The sequence below is a fragment of the Aulonocara stuartgranti genome (genome assembly GCF_965226115.1).
Source record: "Aulonocara stuartgranti genome assembly, chromosome: 22".
Taxonomy (NCBI): domain Eukaryota; kingdom Metazoa; phylum Chordata; class Actinopteri; order Cichliformes; family Cichlidae; genus Aulonocara; species Aulonocara stuartgranti.
The window spans coordinates 22,748,881-22,770,945 of NC_138957.1; the positions used below are offsets into that span (position 1 = coordinate 22,748,881).

General features: G+C 40.3%; 1 protein-coding gene across 16 annotated transcripts in view; it reads right to left on the minus strand.

Moving 5' to 3' along the window:
* ptk2aa (protein tyrosine kinase 2aa) overlaps positions 1-22,065 on the minus strand; it is a 65,920-nt gene that overhangs the window by 9,380 nt on the left and 34,475 nt on the right. For 3 of the 16 annotated variants that reach the window (XM_082520963.1, XM_082520956.1, XM_082520953.1), the window contains 19 exons: positions 18,457-18,597; positions 18,046-18,123; positions 17,806-17,913; positions 17,185-17,302; positions 16,883-16,913; positions 15,404-15,468; positions 11,223-11,240; positions 8,190-8,246; positions 7,227-7,247; positions 5,619-5,716; positions 5,393-5,477; positions 5,200-5,300; positions 4,928-5,043; positions 4,323-4,423; positions 3,899-3,988; positions 3,603-3,807; positions 3,140-3,242; positions 2,933-2,995; positions 1,333-1,443 (listed from right to left, as the gene is read on the minus strand). In XM_082520963.1, the coding sequence (XP_082377089.1) occupies positions 1,333-1,443; positions 2,933-2,995; positions 3,140-3,242; positions 3,603-3,807; positions 3,899-3,988; positions 4,323-4,423; positions 4,928-5,043; positions 5,200-5,300; positions 5,393-5,477; positions 5,619-5,716; positions 7,227-7,247; positions 8,190-8,246; positions 11,223-11,240; positions 15,404-15,468; positions 16,883-16,913; positions 17,185-17,302; positions 17,806-17,913; positions 18,046-18,123; positions 18,457-18,597 (1,710 nt within the window). Of the gene's footprint in view, positions 1-1,332; positions 1,444-2,932; positions 2,996-3,139; positions 3,243-3,602; positions 3,808-3,898; positions 3,989-4,322; positions 4,424-4,927; positions 5,044-5,199; positions 5,301-5,392; positions 5,478-5,618; positions 5,717-7,226; positions 7,248-8,189; positions 8,247-11,222; positions 11,241-14,976; positions 15,064-15,403; positions 15,469-16,882; positions 16,914-17,184; positions 17,303-17,805; positions 18,124-18,456; positions 18,598-22,065 lie in introns of all 16 variants that reach the window. The other 13 variants (XM_082520952.1, XM_082520967.1, XM_082520966.1 and 10 more) reach the window with 9 other exon arrangements.

Consider the following 22,065-nt stretch of genomic DNA (forward strand, 5'->3'; position numbering starts at 1 on the left):
CAGATGTTTACTTCATCCCAATTACAAGACATATGAACAGCAAACATGGTTAATTTTTTCCCTTTACCTTTGTTAGATCACATTTATGAATTAATGTGCTTCTCGTTTTTCTTTTATATAAAATGTTATAAATAAATCAGTTATAATCAAGTGGAGTGAGTGGAAAGACACAACACATTTACACGTGAAAAAATAATTACTTGTTTAATTTTTCTTTTGAAAAAAACTGAACACGGGTCTCACAAACCCGAACACCATACAAGGGTTAATGATTATAATTAGTCAGTCCTGTGGAAAAACTAAGCACACCCCATTATTCAGTAGCTTGTAGAACCTGCTTTAGCTGCAATAACTTATAATAAGCATTTTCTGTACGACTTTCCTCAGTTCATTGGGCTTTACGGGAATTTGTTTATTCACAGCTCTCTTAAGGTCCCACCACATCATTTCAAATTTCAAAGTCTGGACATTGACTTGGGCATTGGAACTTTTGTTTTTCGTCCTTTCTTACAAAGATTTGCTGTTGTGCTTGGGATTATTGTCCGGTTTAATGATGGACAGGTAGCCTCACAGAATACTTTGTTTTACAGAGGAGTTCGGCAAGTTGCCCAGATCTTGTAACTGCTAAAAAAAAAAAAAAGAAAAAAAAAAAAAAGAAATGTTCGATGAATTATGGCCCAAACATAACTTTGAAACATAACATCCACTTTAGGCTGTCTAAAGGACATTGTTCCATAAGTATGGACTGTTCAGATGCAAGTCATACTGCTATCTTCTTTTTAAAGAGAATAGGCTTTTTCCTGGAAATCCTTCCAAATAATCCTTTTTTTCTAATTGTACTGTCATGAACTTTAACATTTTACATCAAGAGTCCTGTCAAAACCTCTTATTTCCCCCATACATGACTGTTCATAGTTTGATAAAAATGCTTGAAAGACAGTAGTTCAACATTTCTTAAATGCCGTTACACGATTCCTTAGCACGAAGCACTTTGTTTGGTCTGCTTGGAAAAGAAACTGCAGAAAAATTCAAGTGCATGTCCCGCACTACTGTGCTGTAACCAGCTCAGGTTGCCTAAAACGAAAAGTAAATTACACACACACAAACACACAGATACAAATCTTGAGATTTAATTTTAGCTTCGCCTGGCAACCAAACAGAACACATATGCAGGTCATAACTGCTTTAACCACTATGTGTTTTCTGTGTTTGATATGAGGCAAAAATTCAACAAACAGTTACGACAGTGGGTTCAGTGAGTGGCTGAGATGTTACACAAATTCATGTTTGACTGGTGAAAGTTCTGTGTCAAATGCATTTGTGGGTGCACACCTCCATATTCGGGCTCCATGGTGCAGTATGTTCAGGTCTGTGCGGATTCCAGGAATCAGTAGGAGGATAGCTGCCTCCAACTCCTCCACCTACACCACCATGGGCTGATTGCTGGAGGAGGACAGATTGAAAGTGGAAAAGAAAATCAGACAAAGAAAACAATCAAAAATATTTATGAACAAACAAGCAGTGTAAAGTTCTTCCTCTTTTGCAACATCTGGCTCTATGTTACTAGAAGATTTAAGAGTTTTATCTCTAAAACAGTGTTGGTAGGAAAGAGAATGACGTCAATAGAAAGAAATAATGAGAAAATGGGGACTCAAAGACATAAAAGACGAAGGATTCACAGATAATAAAATAGCAGAAGAGAAAACTTTGATTATCATTCAACTTTCCACGTCTACGTTTTCACAAAAAGTCTGCTTTTAAAGACGCTCTAAACCAGTCAGATGATGGCAAAACAATCAGAGATCTACCGACATAAGAATAACACCAGGAAATCAATGAATACTTATGAAAAACCACTACCAAAGCCAGTAACTATTTCACTGACGGGCATGCAAATGGATTCAGAAAGTGTTAAAATCTCTTCAAATGCACTTTAAACCTCAGTCTAGTGTGCAATGCATGCAGAAATATACAGATGCTAATCTAAAGTCCGATGTTATCAAGTTAGGCTTAAATGGCAGTTTGAATTACGCACTCCTTATAAGGACCAAAGAAAAGCTTGCTGCCAGGAGCTGAAGAGTGGCTTTGATTTGTTAGTGTGTGTTTGTGTGTGCGCGCCCGTGTGTGTTTGTCCACGAGTACGCGGCTTTTAGCACTACAGGAAATGCCTGCTGTCTGCCTGGTTTATGAGGAGAAGAATAACTGCACTCAAACTCTTTCTGTCCTTGCATGTCTCTCTTTGACTCAGACACATGCAGCAGTGTGTGCCTGACAGTCAGAGCTACTCCAGACTTAACACAGACTTTATTGGGTTGGCCTTATTGTGATGACAGCATTCACGCTTAGAGCTGATTTGTACAACCTTACAGATTTTTTTGTTTTGTTTTAGTGTTACAGAATATCATTTACAGGTTTGTTTTTGAAACTGGTGACTGAATTGTTTTCCTTTCGCATTTTTTGCTCAGTCGTGACCAAAGATTTGTCTTGGCAGCAACTTTTCTTTTTTGTTTTGCTTTTTGTAAATATCTAACACAAATTGGGGAGGACAGTTTTGAAACAACAGAATTGTGTAACTGCTTACGGCATGTACAGCTGTGTGCAGATGCTTGGAAAAAGCCATTTTTTCAACCATCTTTTCACAGATGATGTAAAATGTCATGTGGGTCAAAGTGACCTTCGTCAGGTGCAATGAAACTATGCTCACCACAGTTTAAGATAATGGCAGAGTATATCAGACTGCATAGATGTCAGTCATTAACAAGGAGTGGTTTATATATTAATGGACTGTCATTGTCCACATTAGGTCTTACAGCATCTAGCTCACTATCTATCTCTGTAGTGCTTCCCAGGACAGCTGAATCTGAATAAGGCAGAACAGGAACGCACAGGTTCCTCACTGATGAAGATCTGTGTGCTTCTGTGTGCTGTTTACCGGGAAGTGGTTGTGCGGGGAGTTGCTGACGAAGCCTTCACTGGGGTAACCTGGTCTGCTAGGCTACAAACACGGAGAAAACCATTTGTGTTAATCAGCCACAACAAAGACTTGCACAGACATACAAGAAATAACAAGGGTATGGGAGGATGGGAAACAAATGATTTCAAAAAGGCAGATCGAGCACAAACAGTCATTGATTCTTACTTTAGGTGGTGCTTCATCTGGGTCCCATGAAACGGTGACTTGTCTCCTCATTTCCATTCGGAGTCTCTCTTCTTGCTGGAGCTTCTCTTCCTCCAGTATCGTGCTTCAGAAATTAAAACATTGGCAGAGAGAAAATTGAATTGAGCGGTCATGCACTCTTTTGGTTTAGTGCACTATTTCATCTTGACCAATGTACTGAAAGTCAAAGATTTTTAGAGAAATCACAACCAACAATGTCATGTTTTTAGTACTAATTAAACTTAATGAAAAGGAAGAAGAAGAAAAACTCCATGGGGTCAGATTGAGACAGAGGCCATCTCTATTATGGCAACAACATCAAAGTTTTACACCTAAAGCAAATTATTAAAAACTACCTTTAAACTACCTCATTAATTAAATAAGCATGTAACCATTTTTTTAAATTATTAATAGTTTTAATACTTTTTTTATGTTTATTTTTTACCTGAGTTGTGTTTTGAGTTCAGTGAATCGCGGACGCTTGCTGGGGTCATATGACCAACATTTGGTCATCAAACTGTAGAGGGTGGGCGGACACTGGGGAGGCATCGCCAGGCGCTCCCCGTTTTCTATCCTGCCAATCACATCATTGTTTTTCACCCCCTGGAAGGGCTTGATGCCGTACATCAAGATCTCCCACATGCATACACCTATGGGGGAGACGCAGACACGCAAAAGTCACCTACAGTGATGAATCACATCATCACACAGTGGCGCTGGATTAGAAAAAAAAAAACTCACCGAACATCCAGACGTCACTTGCAGACGTGAATCTCCTAAAATTGATAGATTCAGGAGCCATCCACTTTATGGGAAGTTTACCTTTAGAAGCTGAGACACAAACACAGACACAGAGATAAGCACTAAGGTAGAGAATAGAAAAATTTATCACCAGTTAGTGTTTCAACAAAAAGGCTGCAATGAGTTGGTAACGCAGAGAACAGCTGATATAACGTGATGTCACCAGTAGATGGTGGTAACGCACTGGCAGCTAAATGTTATTTAAACTAAGACTACTGGCTGGTTTCAGGTCAGCATTGCACTTTCTTTGTTTCCCCATTTTATAGAATTCACAGGAGCCTTTTTACACACCTGTTAATGTGGAAATTACACAGAAACTCTAAGGATACTTAAAATCCGACTGAATGTTTTGTTGTTTCATTACCTTTGTAGTAAGAGCTGTCCTCCATGTATCGTGATAGACCAAAGTCTCCAAGCATCACACAGTCCACCGCAGAGACCAACACGTTGCGAGCTGCTATATCCCTATTTTTTTTTTTTTTTTTTTTTAAAAAGCAGGAAAAAAGAAAACCTAAAACCTACTGCTGTGATCCGTGTGTAACTGTAACATTATATTTATGAAACATAATATATTATCCTTACACACGCACACTCACAGACTCACAATGTAATGCTTCATTTGTGACATATGTGCATCCGATTGTGTAACACCCCAACTGTCATTTGTGATGCAAAATGATGATTCATGAGTCGGAAATCTCACTGTTGAGTAAACTGGTAAAATTGTAACAAGGCAGGGTGAATGTGGGAAGATCTTCAGAGAATGTTGTCATTAAAGGAAATATAATTTTGCACTTTTATATGTTTTGAGATTATATAAGAAACTGAAAGTCCTGCAGGTGTTCGTGTAGTTGAAAATGCCTTTTTAATTCAATTTCAGTATAATCTGTGGTGTTGGCACTAATAGTCTGAGCCCTCCACTCCCCCCCACCTCAATCAGGCTACAGAAGCATATGTGTGTGTGTTTACCTGTGTACAAAGCGTTTGCTCTCCAGGTAGGCCAGAGCTGTGCTGAGCTGGTAGGCATACAGGATGAGCGTGGCCAGGTCAAGACTGTACTTCCTCACCTGAAGGAACGAGCGCAACTGTTGACAGAGAGAGAAAACAAAGGGAGGAAATGACAGAGGCACTGTTAAAAGATGAACCACGCTGACATACCAAGACTGAGCTTTTTATGGCTCTTGCCATCTCAAGAGAACTCGAATACCAAGATTATCCCACACACACAGTATGAGGGTTACCTCTCCAAGAGTACACAGCTCCATGATGATCCACACCGGGTTCTCTGTGATCACGCCGATCAGCTTAACAATGTGAGGATGGTCAAACTGACGCATTGTCACTGCAAGGAAAAAAGACTGTAATAGCATCATCATGCATTTAATGCTAATGTGATGTGAGACACACTGACAAACACACAAAATTGCATCTTACGTGCTTCTTGCAGGAACTTTTCTCTGACGCTGTCAGAGGTACAGTTCTTACAGGTCTTAATGGCGACAGCTAGAGATGCTTTGTCCTGCAAACAAACAGCACACGAGACAGGAGTTAACAGATGATACACTGTAAAGCTCGCCGAAATAACACAGCAAGACTGTACAAGCCTTTTGGCCCACACGCATTAACAGAGAGGTGCGCATGTTGGTGTGTTTTCACATACTGGACAGTTGTAGACTCCTTGGTGTACATCTCCAAACTGACCCTCTCCAATGCAGCGGCCCAACTCTATCCTGTCCCTCTGGATCTCATAGTCCCGCGCTGAGAGGCAGAGTAAGAAGAGGAAAGGAAAAAGAATAGGGAAGGAAGTAAGGGCATTTTCAGTGGATGAAAAAAAAGCAAGAACCTGTCACATGTGGCATTTATTTCAACACCATGGATGAGGTTTAAGCAAGATAAATATATATATTTAGATAGTTTATTGTGGAAAAGTTTCCACGATATGCTTCTAAGTTAGTTTTAAATTATTTCTATCATTCTGGCAGTCTTACGCTGCCCTTTTAGGCAAACCCCATCCATTGGCACTAGTTTCACTTTACAACAAACCTAAAACAGTAGGACCTGGATCAAGCCTCTTCCCCTCTAACTAGATCAATGGTAAAACATGCACGCTGCAACACAGATCTGCAAACACACCAACAACATACAACATGAACATGCACACGAGTGTCCCAGTATAATGCACTTGTTCCTCTAATGACGTCTGTAGTGATGTTGCAGAGAAACTGCGGGGAAAAATACGATCAAGTAGTTGTGAAAAAGAATTTCAATTTGGGAAAAAGTCTGGAGATCTCTGAGCACCTCTCATACGGACTGAAACTAAACACTGCTTGATGAAGTCAGTGCCTGCATCTAACCCTAACTTTCACAGAGTGTATCCAGAAGGATTGGAGAGAAACTGCTTGTTTTTTTAACATTAAAGCGTTATTAATATTTCCGCCTTGCTGAAAAAGCCCGGAAGCATTTCTGCGGCGGTGTAGTAATGTCAGTTGCCAACTAACCGCAGGAAGCTCAAGTTGAAAAGGTTTATTGGAGTCGTTCACCATCGGGAACTTATTCTTTACAAGTTTAATTGTCCGTCAGGCTAAACAGAGCTCTGTTGTTTGGATTCAACCAACCCAAACAAAACCAGTTCAGCAGTAACCAAACACACATTCCATTATGAAAGATTTACTGTAATTAAAACCACACTGATATTCACTTTCAGGAAATTAATAATTTCTTCAAACATAAAAGAAGTTGTGAAAGAACCATAACCACAAAACACAATTTAAAAAGAAACAAATTTTAAAAAGTAGTAAAGACACGATAACAGCAGGATGGTGCAAGGAGAGCCAAGCCAAAACACAACAAATGCTGTTAGGTTGTTCCAGAGGTCTGCCTTTACTTCATGTTCCCAAGTTCTGATTGACTTATTAGTGTACTTCAGTACAAAGTGTTATATGTACTGAAGCATAATGATTTGTTTATGGATTGGCTCTCGCTCAGTTCCGACGCCCGAGTTCACCTTTACGAGCTGCGATCTACAAGATAAAAAATACCACTGAGTAAGAAAAGAAAAGAAAAAGCCAAAACAAAACTCAACAACAATTTAAGTCTTTTTTTTCTTTTCCAGGTGTTAAAGATCAAATAAACAGCTAATGCTTATTCATTACTGGCTTTTCAATGCGCTTACTGGAGGTCATGGTCAAAAACACTACGATGTAAAACACTACGATTCCTGGAAAAGAAAAATAACGAGAGAGAATGAAAGAGAGAGAGGGAGTTTTACCTTCAACTACTCCATAGCTCACTGTGTTGGCGATGGGGGGGAAAGAGGAAGAGAGAAAGAGATGGAGATGAAGAGACGGGGGGAGAGCCAGGCAGCAGCTTTAAGATTGAAACTAGCTCAGAAAACAAACACACAAACGTGCGCAGACAACAATAACTGGCCAACTTTGCTCATTATCTGATAATTGTCGATACCGCCACAGAATAATTCAAAGATCTAAGCTTGCTCTCCAGCTGTTACCGTTTTACAGATTTATTTTATACATTCAGCAGCCGGTAGGACATGGACACACATACAAAGTCAGACACAGGATAGGAAAATATGTCTGCAGTGAGTCTGATTAGAGGAAGTCTCCTAAAGGAGACCAAAAAAAGCAAAGCAAAGCAAAAAAAAAGGACAAAGAAAGAAAGAAAGAGCCAAGACAGATACAGATAGAAAAAGACTGTGGGGGGAAAGAGAACAGTCCATTTTCAAAGTTGGCCGCACAATCAAACACATAAGTACTCTGAACTGGCCAAAACAGCCACATTAAAAATAATGGAGCTAAAGCCACGACTACTTACAGAACTACAGCCAAACAAACCAGCACATTCAGGCTTTTGACAAACGCATGAATGAATCCGACAGATGTGATGCGTCTCCATGACCACACGTACATGGCACAAGCTGCGGCCTTTAGCGTCTCTGCTGTTTAGAAAGGATGAAGGAAAACCGGCCAGAATTTGATAGCTGCTGCCTAACCAAACGCGGTTTAATGCAACTCCTCGGGTTCGTTGTGCGAGTGTGTTTCTTGGAAGCGATTCACACCACAACCTCGCTTATTAGGGAGCAGAATGAAATTAACGTTTGTTTGAGTACGAGAAATTTATAGCCGCCTTGTGCCAGTGCAACAGAAGCTGAGTTCTTAAGAGTCCTTAAGTACAAATGAGTTTAGAAAGAGAGCAAACTGAATAAGTGACTTACTTGAGGGCATGGTGTAGGTGTCCTCTTCATCAACTATCTCTGCATAGTCATCGGTTTCTGAAACATGACACACACACACGCACAATAGCAAGACATTAAAACACACTTGGTACAAATGATGACACAAAAACTGGTTTACCGTTAAGAAGGGTCCATGACACAAACACCCGAGAAGAAACCCACCCTAAACTTAAAGCATGAAGCTAACTCAGAGTTTGAACAACTCCCGAGCAGAGAAACACCCACGTAGCTTCTTGCTCTGCCTTTCTCTCGCCTTCTTTCACACACAGACACACACACACACCCACACACACACACACACACACAAAAACACTTGGCGGATAGCGTCAGCTGAGCATGTGTTGTGAATATCTGTCTGTGTGAGAGCAGCTGGTTTGCAGGGAGGGACTTACTGTGGTGGCGGTAGAGGAGAAGGAGGAGGAGGTGGTAAAGAAAAGTAAAAGAGATGAGATGAAGACACAAAGCAGGGACAAACAGAAAATGAAAGGCAAAACAGTAAGGAGACTAGTTGAAAACTCAGTGAAGAGGAAGAAGCATTGAGGGAGAAATGCACAGAAGAGGAAGGAGCAATGTTGGGTCTAGCTGTCATGGGAGCAGATGGTAGTATTTAGGGTGAAATCTGTGCAGAATCAGACAGATAGCCAGAGAGAGAAGAGAGCCAGGAGGAAGAAGAAGAAGAAGAAGAAGAAAAAAGACGGGGAAACATGGACCGAGTCAATCCTAACCAGATGGCGGCGTTTAAAATAAAATCAGTGTGCAGACTCAGCTGTTGGAAACAAGAGTCAAACATCTGCTGTCCTGCTCCCCTCGCAGCTCTGCTCGGGATTTATCAGGGACTGTGGGAAATGTGTTCCTAAATTTAATCAAAAATCCTTTTCTAAAGCCTGTGGCTGCTTTTCTCAGGAAAAGTCTCTGAAGCCAGACTTGTAGAGGAACTACGGGCTAGCTGCATAGTCATTTTAAATAAGGCGGGCCAAACAATACACCGGATGGTTGACAACATAAACTGCACTTATTTTGTTCTATTAGTGAGCAAAGTTATATTTGAATATTGTGGAACGTGTATATTTGCTCAGAGTCGCATAATGTGATTGATAAAAACTCTGATATTTGTGTGGTTAGCTGTTAGCTTTACATAAAACACAGAATCTAGGGGGGGGGGGGAAACACCTATCCTGACTCTGTCCAAGAACTTAAAACGTCCACGACAGATTGGAGAAGGTTTCCAAATGATTGCTGTCTAATTTATAAACACAGATTGCTAGCATACTGCAATCAATCAGAGTCAGTATGTGTGCAATATGTGGAATATGTCCCTTGTCTTTGCAACAGGGGCCTCCACTGGCTCTAGTTATAATCCTATATAAAAACAAGCTTGCTGAGCGCTCGTGTTACTTTACAGTTAAATTGCTCTCCTGCAACAACTAGAACACTCTTTGTGGAGAAATTTCTGTTTCAATCTTGAATCTTGCGGTTCTTGCTGTGCTGTGAATGTAAGTAGCACATTCACAGTCTACATTAATACTGTGGAATGTAAGTGCGAATTAATAACAGTTAAATATGAATAAATTTCTCTGTGTGTGTGTGTGTGTCAACACCAACAGATTTTTAACTTTTACCAGTTTATCACCATATTGTTACTAATAACCTACCAGCTTCACCACATTCAATCTCAAACTGGCAGCAAATGCGCCAAAATCTCTTGGAAAGCAGCAGCCGACTACAAGTGGCTGCAGACTTGATCCGCATCTCTGAAGCACCCATTTCAAAGGCAATGAGATTGCTTGCTCATTGGACACAATTGCAATAATTTTGGGCATGCCGCGGTTTTCAACCACTGTTTTCCCTTGTGTGACTGTAGTACAAATGTCATTGTTTCTGCTATTATAGAACACATTTCCCTATTTTTGCAAGATGCTAAGAAAAACCTTTTAATTAAACAGGCATCCATTTATTTAACCATTGCTACGCATGACTTATATTTCGCAAGAGGGGAACGAAACAACATTTAGAGGCTTATTAAAATCATCTTGATTTGATCATTAGATAAACTGTTGGGCAAAAGCTGATTCTGAGTCGTTGATTTAAAAAAAATGTACTAACAGAATACATGTTCATTTTTGCATTTTACTTTTTTTCTTCACGTTTTTACATGTACAAAAATCCAATAAAATCCAGTTGGGGATAGAAGCTACACTCTAGTTTTTTGAGTATTTTGTGTAGCTTGCATAAATTGTCTGAGTCTATGAAAGAAATGGTTTTAGTTTTTACTAAGAGGTCACTCTGTATCACTCTGCATATTAAACCCCAGTGTGGTTTGGGATGTGTTCTACAGAAACAACCCTTTCTAAGCTTGAGAGGCCTAACTCTGCATTTCAGCTTTCGGTAGAGAGGGAATTTGTGTGTATGTGTGCGATCTAGCTGGCCCATTATAGCCAGGAATGCACCCGCTCTCGAATCCAGCAAGCCTCTCCCAACTCCTCTCCGTGAGTGTGCAAGTGTGTGCATGAACGCGCAAGAGTACACGTGTGCACGATTTTGCATATGTGTAGCCAATTGTGTGTGTGTGTGTGTGTGTGTGTGTGTGTGTGTGTGTGTGTGTGTGGAGAACGACAGAGAGAAGCAGCTGCAGACGTTCCCGTAAAGAGAAAACACCACTGAATACACAAATTCTGTTTTTGGTGTCCCTTCCGGATGAAAGCAGACATTCGGCTTTGAAGACAATAATAGGAGATAATCACACAAACACTCAACTTAAACATGCAATAATAAAATCGCATGCTACTCTTGCTTACAGGTTATTTATCCATGTATCCAATCATTTTGTATTAAAATTACATTACACAATATTCACACAACAAAGCACATATACCGCACTCACACACACACTTTCTCTCTCACACCACCACAACGTGCACTCCCCTTTCCCAGGAGAGTGCAGTGTTTTGGTGGAGGAGGACTAGGAAGAAGGAACATAAGAACAAAAGATTATAAACAACAGTATAACTTTACCATCCCCACTAAGATCTTCTGCAGGGTCCAGGAGAGCATGCAGGAAACGGGACAGCAGAGAAGGAGGACGACAAACAGCAGCGAGAGAGAGAGAGAAGCAGGAGGCAGAGCAGAGAGGAGAGAGAGAGAGAGAAGAGAGGTTAGAGCATGACATGCCATGAAACAACACTGTGATGTTGCAGGATCTGCAAAGCCAAACAATCAGCGGGCAGTTAGTTAAAATCCAAAATCTAATGAAGGGGGAAAAAATGCAACGTTAACATCTCCTTCAATTAATGCTGTGCAGGCTCATGTACAGTTAAAATACACATGTGTAGAAAACAGTGACAATAAGTCCAATGTGGTGTCAATAAAGTATGTTCTGTGTGTCAAGCTGTAAGCATGTGAGCTGGGGAGTTAATTACAGTGAGCAGACAGGGGATGCAGCTGTGTTTAATATGCGAGTTTCATTGGAAGAACGGATACAGTGAGCAGGCAGTTACAACTGATCAAGGTTTCTCACATACCTCATTTTCTCACTCAATTCTTAGAACAAGAGAACGCCTCCAGTGACAACTTTTCGCTTTATTATTTTTGGCTTTTTTCATATTTTTTCCATCTTAAATGGGAAATGTGGAAAAGTTTTGAATGCATATAAGAGAGTAAAAGTTTACAAGCTGTTTTTGCGAGTTTTACTAAAACACGCTGAGCTTGAAATTCCAAGCGTTGCATTTATCAGGTCTGTTTATCACATTTGGAAAAGTTTGGATGATTTTTAAAGGTTTCGGCTATGAAGCAGCTGCTGTCCAGACTCTCACACTCGTTTCTCCGAGCCGTCTTTTTAGTTACTGATGACAGCTGCCAACGCGACACTTGGAGACATGAGGTCAGCATTATGACCCATCCAGGATATCACGCAACTGACACGTACACAGAATAGAGCGATGGGATTCTGGTAGATGTGTAACATCCAATAAAATCCATGAGTCCTTCTAGTATAGCAGCTTCCCCATGTTGCTAAAAGCATTAGCATTAAAGGAAAATGAGGGATGAGTGTTTAGTAACTTTCTAGCATTGAACAAACAGTTAGCAGCTTGACTTGTTGACACTGCTCTGCTATACGCTACTCTGCTACAGACAGTGCTAAGAGTACTGGAAACAACCATGTGGGAGGGTGCTGTGCTGGTTTAAAGATGAGATGACAGTGTTTCTAAATGGTTCCAAGAACCAGGCAACATCTCTCATGTACACTCACTAACCACTTTATTTAGGTACAGCTGTTAAACTTCTCGTTAATGATCATTTTGTGATCAGCCAATCACATGTGCGCATCTCAGTGCATTTATACATGCATATATGATCGAGACGATGTGCAGATGTTCAAACTGAGCATCAGAATGTGGTAGAAAAGTGATTTAAGAGATGCTGATTGTGTCACGGTTGTTGTATTTTGCTAACTGCTGATCTACTGGGATTTCCCTAAACAACTAACTCTGGGCTTTACAGAGAATGATCTGAACATGAGAAATAATCCTGTGAGTGACAGTTCACTGACTGAGAATCCCTGGTGGATGCCAGAGATCAGAGGAGAATGGTTAGTCTACTTCAAGCTGATAAGAAGGCAACAGTGACTCAAATAATCACTGGTTACAACCAAGGTATGCAGAAGAGCATCTCTGAATGCACAACATGTCAAACCTTGAAGCAGCATGAGAACTCACCAGTTGCCACTCCTGTCAGCTAAGAACAGGAAACTGACACTACAGTTCACACAACTTCACCAGCATTGGCCAACATAAGACAGGAAACTCACCTTTTCTGCTGAGTCTCAATTTCTGCTGACATTAAGACAGTTGGGTCAAAATTTGGTGTAAACAACATAAAAGCATGGATTCATTTTGTCTTGTATAGCACTGTATGGCACAGTGTGGTCCTTTTAGTACCAAACCCCACAGCTTAACTAAATATTGTCGCTGAGCATGTCTGTTCCCTTATGACCACAGTATAACCATTCTCTGATGGCTGCTTCCAGCGGGATAAACCATCATGTCACAGAGCTCAAATCATCTCAAACTTGTTTCTTGAACATAACAGCAATTTCATTGTACAGCGGTCCCTCACTATAACGAGGTTCACCTTTTTTTTGTGCAATTTTTCCTTCTTTTTTTTAACAGCGCATTGTCTTCTGCATCCTGATTTGCTGTAGACCATTGTCAATCAATCTCGTGCCGTGTCTCCTGTACAGTACAAAATGCGTTCAGCTTGTCAAATTTACATAAATCTTCGATCACTAGCAGTGTGACTCTGAAGTGCTGTACTGCATGTTTGTAAGTTTTCTCCCCAACAAACACAACAATGTCGACGAAACGTTTTGCACCGTCAAAGGCAACCACATGTGCCTTTGGTTCCATTCTATAATACTGGATTCATTTTTCTACGAAGGTTTGAACTTTTAGAGTGTTTAAACAAGAGATAAAAGTGAGAGAATGTTCGTGCCTATCTGAGAAAAAGGTATAAAGTGTGTAGTGAGGGGTTTTACAGCTTTAAAACACCTATAATAATTGTAAAGAATAAAGTTGGCTACTTTGCGGTTTTCACCTATCGCGGGTTATTTTTAGAATGTAACTAATGCGATAAACGAGGGACGACTGTACACAAATATCCTCCACAGTCACAAAAGCAAGCAAACAGAGCACCTTTGTGCTTTGGAGTGTGGCAGAATGGGAGATTCTCCTCATGGATGCGCAGCTCACAAATCTGCAGCAAGTGTTTGACATGATCACATTAATATGAACTCAGAGGAATGTGTCTAGCACCTTGCTGAATCTATCCCGTGAAGAATTAAAGCAGCTCTTAAGAGGCCCAGTCTGGAACCAACCTGCTGTACCTAACAAAGTGGTCAGTGAGTGTACATTTGGGATTTGTCAGATGATAAATCTTTTGGGCCGCAACATTCATGAAAAACAACACAGTTGTGACCTCACCAGCAAGATGTGCTTACTGGAGTCCTGAAATAACAATTCACTCTGTGTGTCATCACATGCTACTGCTACTCACAACAATACAATAGGGGAAAAAAACATGTTGGAAAGTAACAGAATAGATCCATCTTCATTAGACTTGTAAGGGGTAAAGACTGGTTACTAATGGCTACGAAATAAATTCCTAATGCATCAAAAACATACACAAACCTCAGGCAGAGATATTTGTCCAATCGTTTTTTAATTTGTATTACAGTCTTTTATTTTTAGTGAGCATTGGTGTGGTTATGAAGCATCGCATAACCTGTTATTGTGGTTAAAGTGTGTGTGTGTGTGTGTGTGTGTGTGTGTGTGTGTGTGTGTGTGTGTGTGTGTGTGTGTGTTTGTGTAAGACTGGATGAGTCAAAGCAACAAGGCAACGAAGTCAAAGACAGTTTAGCAGAAGGGGACAGATTGTGATGGAGCAGAAAGTGTTTTAGCCATAAAATCACTTTTTACTTTAGATCTAAAATGTAGAAAAACTCTCCCCACAAAAAACAAACCAAGAGCGAGTCAAATATTTGGACCCATCCTGCACTAAATGAGTACCATAAATCACTTAAACAACCCACATATTATTACTGTAACATTTTAATTAACATTCCTCAGTACTGTGGGTTTTGTAAAGACTGTCTGTGTGTCCTTATGTGAAGTTATTCAGTAAGCGCGGTCATCAAATCAGGAATTTCACTCTGCCACATCACAATTTTGTGGATATGCTCCTCTGCTAACTGTCCAATGAGAGCTGAGGATACCGTTGGGCGGCGAATCTGAACAGAAGACAAAGGGGAGGAGGAAACGCCGCGCCTTGGTTGGCTTAGGAGGCATCGATGTCACAAGATCTTCAGCCAATAGGGCGGGGGAGAGGATGAGAGTGTGAGAGAGAAAACAAGAGTGAATGGATGTGAGAGAGTGAAGAAAGATGAGGGGAGAAGATGTAAACAAAAGAAAGCAGGAACAAAGTGGATGACGGAGAGGGAGAGGCTGTCCCAACAGAGGAGAAAACAATGAGATTATGATGGGGAAAATGAGTAAGAGGGGAAAAAAACAAAAAGCTGAATTATGAAACAACGGGAAGACAGCTGGAGCCGAGGAAGCTTCGAGGAAGATGAGCAGACTCTTGCTCATCTTCCTCCTAAACCTGCCTCTTTGTGAGTGAGTGTGCTTGATTTTGTATCTTACCTGAGACAGAGATCGCTCTTACTCCACTCCGGACTGCTTCTAACTTTTTTTCACTGTTAGAAAGTCTAGAGAAAAGGAGCCAAGAGCAAATCAGACAACAGTTGCACAGACACACACACAAAAATACACTAACTACATTTATGCCTCCATAACATCAATATCAGCGATTTTTAAAGTTAACGGTAAAAAAAAGGAAAAGGAGAAACGATGGAAGCTGTTCTCCACATGCATTGCACACATGCAACTCTTCAAAGGTAAACTAATCCTTACTGTCTCTCTCCTTTTGCCGTGGTTTCTTTTTCCTATATCAGCTGAGCTCTACTACTATCTTTTTACATCACAGACAGCAACAGACAGAAGGGAAAAGAGAGGGTGGGTGAGCAAAGGGAGTGAGCGAATGAAAGCAAGAGGAGGAGACTTCAAGAGTGTTTAAAAACCCTAAGTGGAAAATATTTGGCTCCTAAACTTATATCCTTATTTGACCAGAGCCACAGAGTGGGAGAAAGATAAAAGAGAGAGCGGGACAGATTTGAGCTGAAATGACCAAAACAAAGATAAACTGCTGGAGGCTGAATTTAAACAGCTGATAGATAAACATAATCATGCTAATCTACCCGGCTGCAACAGCTACAGATAAACAAATAAAACGCTGTGGGCATTAGGAAAGTTGTGCATCAAAAAACCCAAACGGCTCATTTATTGGGGGGAAAAAAATACATTTGAGGGTTTTTGTTCAGTTTTTTTCTGTTCACAAACTTTTCAAAGGTCCCCATATTCCCTCTAATTCTCCACAACTTGCCATTAGTTATATAATTTTAGATTAAATGGAGGAAAGGAAGTGCATTAGAAAAAAAAAGCAACAACAAAGCCCAAGAAAACAATGGTTCACTGTTGTCATTTCAAAGCGTACGAAAGCTTTCACGCATTTAATTAGAATTAATTCAAAATCTCTATTTGCAGTGAAAATGTAAATTACAGGGTTCTTTCCCGGAAGCTTTTCGGAAAATAAAGCTGCAAAACAAAAAATGCAGCCCAAACCAAAACCGGGCATAAAAGTAAAAGAATGAATTCGCTGCAGCTTCTGTATTCCTCCTCTGAACTTTACTATCAGCAGTCACTTTCTTCTGAATTTTAACTGAGCAGAACTTTGACAAAGCATTGCTGAAAGACTTTACAATAGAAATGCTCTTGTCTGTGTTTACTTACATAATACTCAATTCTCAAAACCACAATTCCCTGGAAATTAATTTGATGTAAATATAGTATTGTGGTTTATTCTGATATCAAGTTACAAGTCTCTACATGCACATTATTTAGTGCTATGGGCCTTTTATTTTCAGTAAAACTCTGTCATCAGGGCTCCAAACCACACATGGTCAGTTTGACAGAAAAAAAGAAAAATACAGTTACTGATCTTGGAACATGGCAACTCTTTCCTTTTATATATATAACTATACCAAGGATGAGGTCTGTACTTACTTTGGGATGGAAGGCAGCGCTCTCTCTCCCTCTAGAGGACAGAAGTATGAATTTCCAATGAATAATGTGTCCTCACTCACACAACACATGGCTGTATGCACAGCACAAAGAAAACCAAATGTCATGAGAACAGAAATTGTTGAAATACATCCAGCAGTGTAAGGACAAGTATTTTCTATTTTTACCATTCTATCCCTACAAACCCTAGAAAATACATTTTTGCACAGAAGAAAAGTTTCATACCATCAATTTAAAAACAAACAAAAAAAACTAACTGACATATAGGAGCGATCAAACTTTACCTTTCTGAACTCTGATAATGAAGGAGTGAGTTTCCATGGATACGAGTCGACAGTAACCATCAATCAAGTCAGCCAAGTTCTCCGCCGTGGTGAGAGATGCTGTCGTAACTGTGAGAGGCTACACAAACACAGACAGACAGCATAGTAGGCCTGTTACAGATAGCTATTATTTCAAACACATACATAAACACAAACAAAGCAAATCACTAGAAATTTTCAGCCCTTATGTTCAAGAAAAACTCATCATACATGCATGTCTTACATGTGAGTACATCAAATCATATAGGTAACAGTAAACCAAACCACTCTTGTAGACAAACTAAGCAACACAGTGAAAATAGCTTTTGATCTTTAGAGGTCAGAATGACGCTGCCAAGTGAAACAATAGTAAAATATCACCTACAAAGAAAAAAAGGTACCTTAAAACCTTCTACTTACCTCACAAGACTCAAGCAAACATTTTTCTTCATAAAAAGCTCATAAAGAGTTGATGGATGATTATTATATAACAAAATGTGATCTTTTTTAACTACATGTATGTAAAATAAGATGGAAAAATTGTTATTTGCCAACAGTCAAGTTTTCCATAGTTTATCACAGTAACAGAGAGGGTAGTGATACCTCAGCAGCTCCGGCTACGTTCAGTTGTAGCATGCCTTTCCTGTCCTTTTCCTCCATAGCTGAGTACTGGATGGACTGGACTTGATTAAAATTTGCTAGATGGGTGGGCTGAGGACAGAGCAACACACGCAAGAAATTAAAGTAAAACATGTGAACTACACTCGTTAGTTTTCTTTGATCATGAACTAGAGTGCAATAAACCTGGATGAGTTTTACTTTATGTTCTTTGGAGAAACTCACCGTGGACCCCTTGTCAGTGAGGTAGCTGATTCCTTCCTCTGGCCCAATGGCTAATTCTACCTGGATCACCCAGCTGGACTGTTAAAGAGAGGATGAGATGCAAGTTAAAAGAGACAGACCGGGAGGAGGGAGAAGGGCAGGCCAGGAGAAAATTACAGAAAATAAAACATGAGCAAGGAAAGGGAGTAGGGACAGCATCAAAGCCCTTCTAGAAGGGAGTCTCAATACTTGTCATCCCTCCAGATGCTTGACTTGTGTAAGAACCATGTTTCTGCCTTACATGTCTGCAGGTATTGTTCGCTGGATACATGCAAAGCCTGACGCCACCAAAAGGGGTCGACCTAACACGGAAAAGCAGCGCTCCCTGAGGGCAGCGTGGCAGAGTGAAACTGAGCAGCAGACTCAACCTACCCCAAGGGCACATTTGAAGAACTCCTTGTCATAGCGGTAAATTGGTGCAAGTATCTCCAAGAACTTCAGGATGCACTGCTCATCATTAAGGTTGGCTACTTGCTTAAATGTCTGCTGAATCAATTTTCGAAGCGTTTTAGCCTGCACAAAAAATGGAAAAAATATACTCAGTTAAACAGCAAACAGTCTGCCCATTCATCTACAGTGTACATTGTACAGTGTACAGATTTACAGAGTGGATTTTGCTGAAGGACGTGTGGGTCTGCTGGCATTACAATCACAGCCTCACATGTGAATTTTTTGATCTCTTATGTCACCAACACAAAGCAGACAGATGGTAGAGAGAAATACATCAAGGAGGATCATTCTGCTATTTAATCCTCTATTCTTTGACACTCTTGGCACAAAAATGGACAACATATTGTCCTGCGCGCACACACTGAATGCATAATTAGGAAAATAAATAAATTAACACACATTCAGTATGCAGACAATCCTATGAACTGCTTTTTATATATAGATGGAAAAAAGATGAGTATTTAGCAGGCTTGCAAGAGGAACATGCATAGGTTTAAAACAGAATAGCAATTAGGGGCATTCTGCACATTATAAGTTTAATGACTAAGAATTTATTAGATTAACCGACTGCAAACTTGACTTGGACAAAAACACCCAACGGACTGATCTCAGGCAGCCTGAATGACTTGGTATTACACATTTGTCTGCACTAAACATTTACTATAAAACAGAAATAAATATTCAGGACAGAAATATTCATATAACAATTTAATATTTAACTCATTTTAGTGCTACTTTAATATTATTGATTTGTCAATAAAAACTGTATTATATAAACTTCACTGCAGCAACACAGAGCCCTGATGCCAGGTGTTTACTTAAGCCTGAAGGAAACAGTAAACCCACAAATACTCTGTCTCTCACACACACACACACACACACACACACACACACACACACACACACACACACACACACACACACACACACACACACACACACACACAAAAGGTCCCTGTGTTCATGAGTCCTTTCAGCAGACGTCATTACAAAATCTAGTATGTGTTCCTCATGCTCCAGATAGGATCACTGTTTTAATTCCTAGAATTCCACCACACAAATGCGCATAAACACACAGATATCGTCCGTCCAAAGTGTCCACCCTTCCTGAGAGGAAGTACCACGAGTGGCTATCAGCTCCTTCATCAACACACTGACTGTCTCTATAGCAACTGGCTGACCAATTAGGACACTAGTACCTGCATCTAAACACCCCACTTACACACGCACAAAACAATCAATTCGCTGACACTAGTTCACTTCATTAGCAGTCACTGGGAGCAGTTTAGTGTTATTTTAGTCTATTTGGTTTTTCCACAGCAAAGCATCACAACAGTCTGGCCATACGCACGATTTGTGATACAAAGTTCTTCTTTTTGTCCCTGCGAAGCACGACTGATTCACCAACAAAAAGTTGCTTTATTGCTCCTAAAATAACAGTTATCATGCGTGAGCAACTGATGGCAGCTTCCAGCGGGATAACATGCCATGTCACAAACCTCAAATCATCTCAAACCTGTGTTTTTAAAATGACTGTACAGAGGTGGCCTCCACAGTACCCACATCTCAATGCAATACAGCACCTTGGGGATATACGGCCAACAAATCTGCAGCAACTGTGTGATATCATCATCTCAATAAGGAACAAAACCTCTGAGGACTTTCCAGCACCTTGTTGAATCTATGTAATGAGCAATTGAGGTAGTTCACAGGGCATAAGGGGGGTCCAACCCAGTACTAACAAGGAGTAACCAACACAGCTGTGGGAGTACATATTTTGTTGGAACTTTAAATCTTAATATTAAGTCACATTTTTACCATACACCATATACTCATGACTACATTGTCATGTATTATAGTATACAGATCAGTGAATTAAAAGTAATAACGTGTTTTTAGGGACACGCTAAGAAGTCAAAGAATTTTCCAACTAAAGTTCTTTATTTCTTCTACTAAACATATTGCAACTATGACCATAGGTTTTGTTATATTATCCTGAAACCTTATCATACCAATCCTTAATAAAGTGTGCGGCACTGTTTCAATCGTTCAGCCCGGGTCAACTTTGATCTTCAAATCTCCCAGAGGTCAGCTTTGCTAAACCTGCTGCCCGGCCAGTCAATGTGAATGAACAGAATCTGCTCTTTATAACATCAGTCACTGTTTACTATCACGGCCATCTGCTCTGGGTTTAGTGTGTCTGTCTGTGTGTGTGTGAGTGAGTGAGTAGAGTCCATTCAGGGAGAATAATCTCATTAAATGACTACAGTTCTCTTTCACCAGAGTGAACAACACAAACCTAAATGGCAGCTGTGCTCGCTCCCTCTGTGTTTCACACAAACACTAACACAAATGTGCAGCATGTGAGCATGCCACAGCTCCTCTTGCATTTAACTGGCAGTACATATTATATAAATGATTAAACACAGAACTGCAAGTCAAAAATGTGATTAATCTGCAAGAAACAAAATGGTATTTAAAAGACCAATCGTGGCAGCCACTTACCAAGCTTACATATATTTTATATTTTTTTGTGTGTTTTGATGTTTTTTTGTATTTTTTAAGCTCTCCCCAGTTTCCCCCCTCTACTAAGTGACTGATTTATTCAACAGAAAGTAGTTCCCCCCCAAGATTTATTGAAACATTCTTACAGTGAGGATAAGACTGAAAACATTTACCAGGTATTAAATTAGCCAGAGATTCATTTTCTGTTGATTAGTTTGTTTTTGTTCAGCTCTCTCCGTCTCTCTGAAGTAAACAGTCCTTTCTTTCAGCTATGCATCAATTCAGATCAGGTGGTCACACAAATTATAAACACTGCAATAAAATATTCTGTGGAGACGTTTATAATCGAGTCAATTTACTGATGTTTCACTGCACATGTGTGTCACTGTGCGCCTCTTCGCGGCTTATAAAACAGACCTCTTGGGAGTGAGTGTTGTGACGTCTGCCAAAGGAGCAGAAAAAGAGACGAGAGGAGTCCACAAGGCTTGACAGACCTCTTTTCTTTTTTTTGGGTGGGGTGGGGGGGGTGAAGGAGATGTATATTGACACCTCCCCCTCCCTTTTCATTGTTGGAGAGAGAAAGTGGGTTTAAACATGACCCGAGGGTCACGCATACCCATCACAGAGATACACCAGAATGAACACACGGTCTCTCTCTCTCCTGCAGAGCATCTGTCTTCCCCGCCTGCTGACATCAAGACCTTTTCGGGTCACCGGGCCTTTCACACTCTCTCTCACACACACACACACCAAGACCATTCTCATAAACACGTGCCGTAAATTTATCACTGACGCAGACGCTGCTCAATATGCAAGAAGCACCACCACCACATACGACCAGCCAACCAAAAGGTCTTCTCAAAGAAACAGGAATCCGTAACTATAATACACAATATGTCATACTTTCCTGTTACTTCGGTAAGTTGACCTCATTGAATCATTGAGTAGCACATCAGTACGCAGTAGTAGTTTCAATAACTGCTGACTACTTGGTTAACTGTATACTGGGATATATACGATACTCGA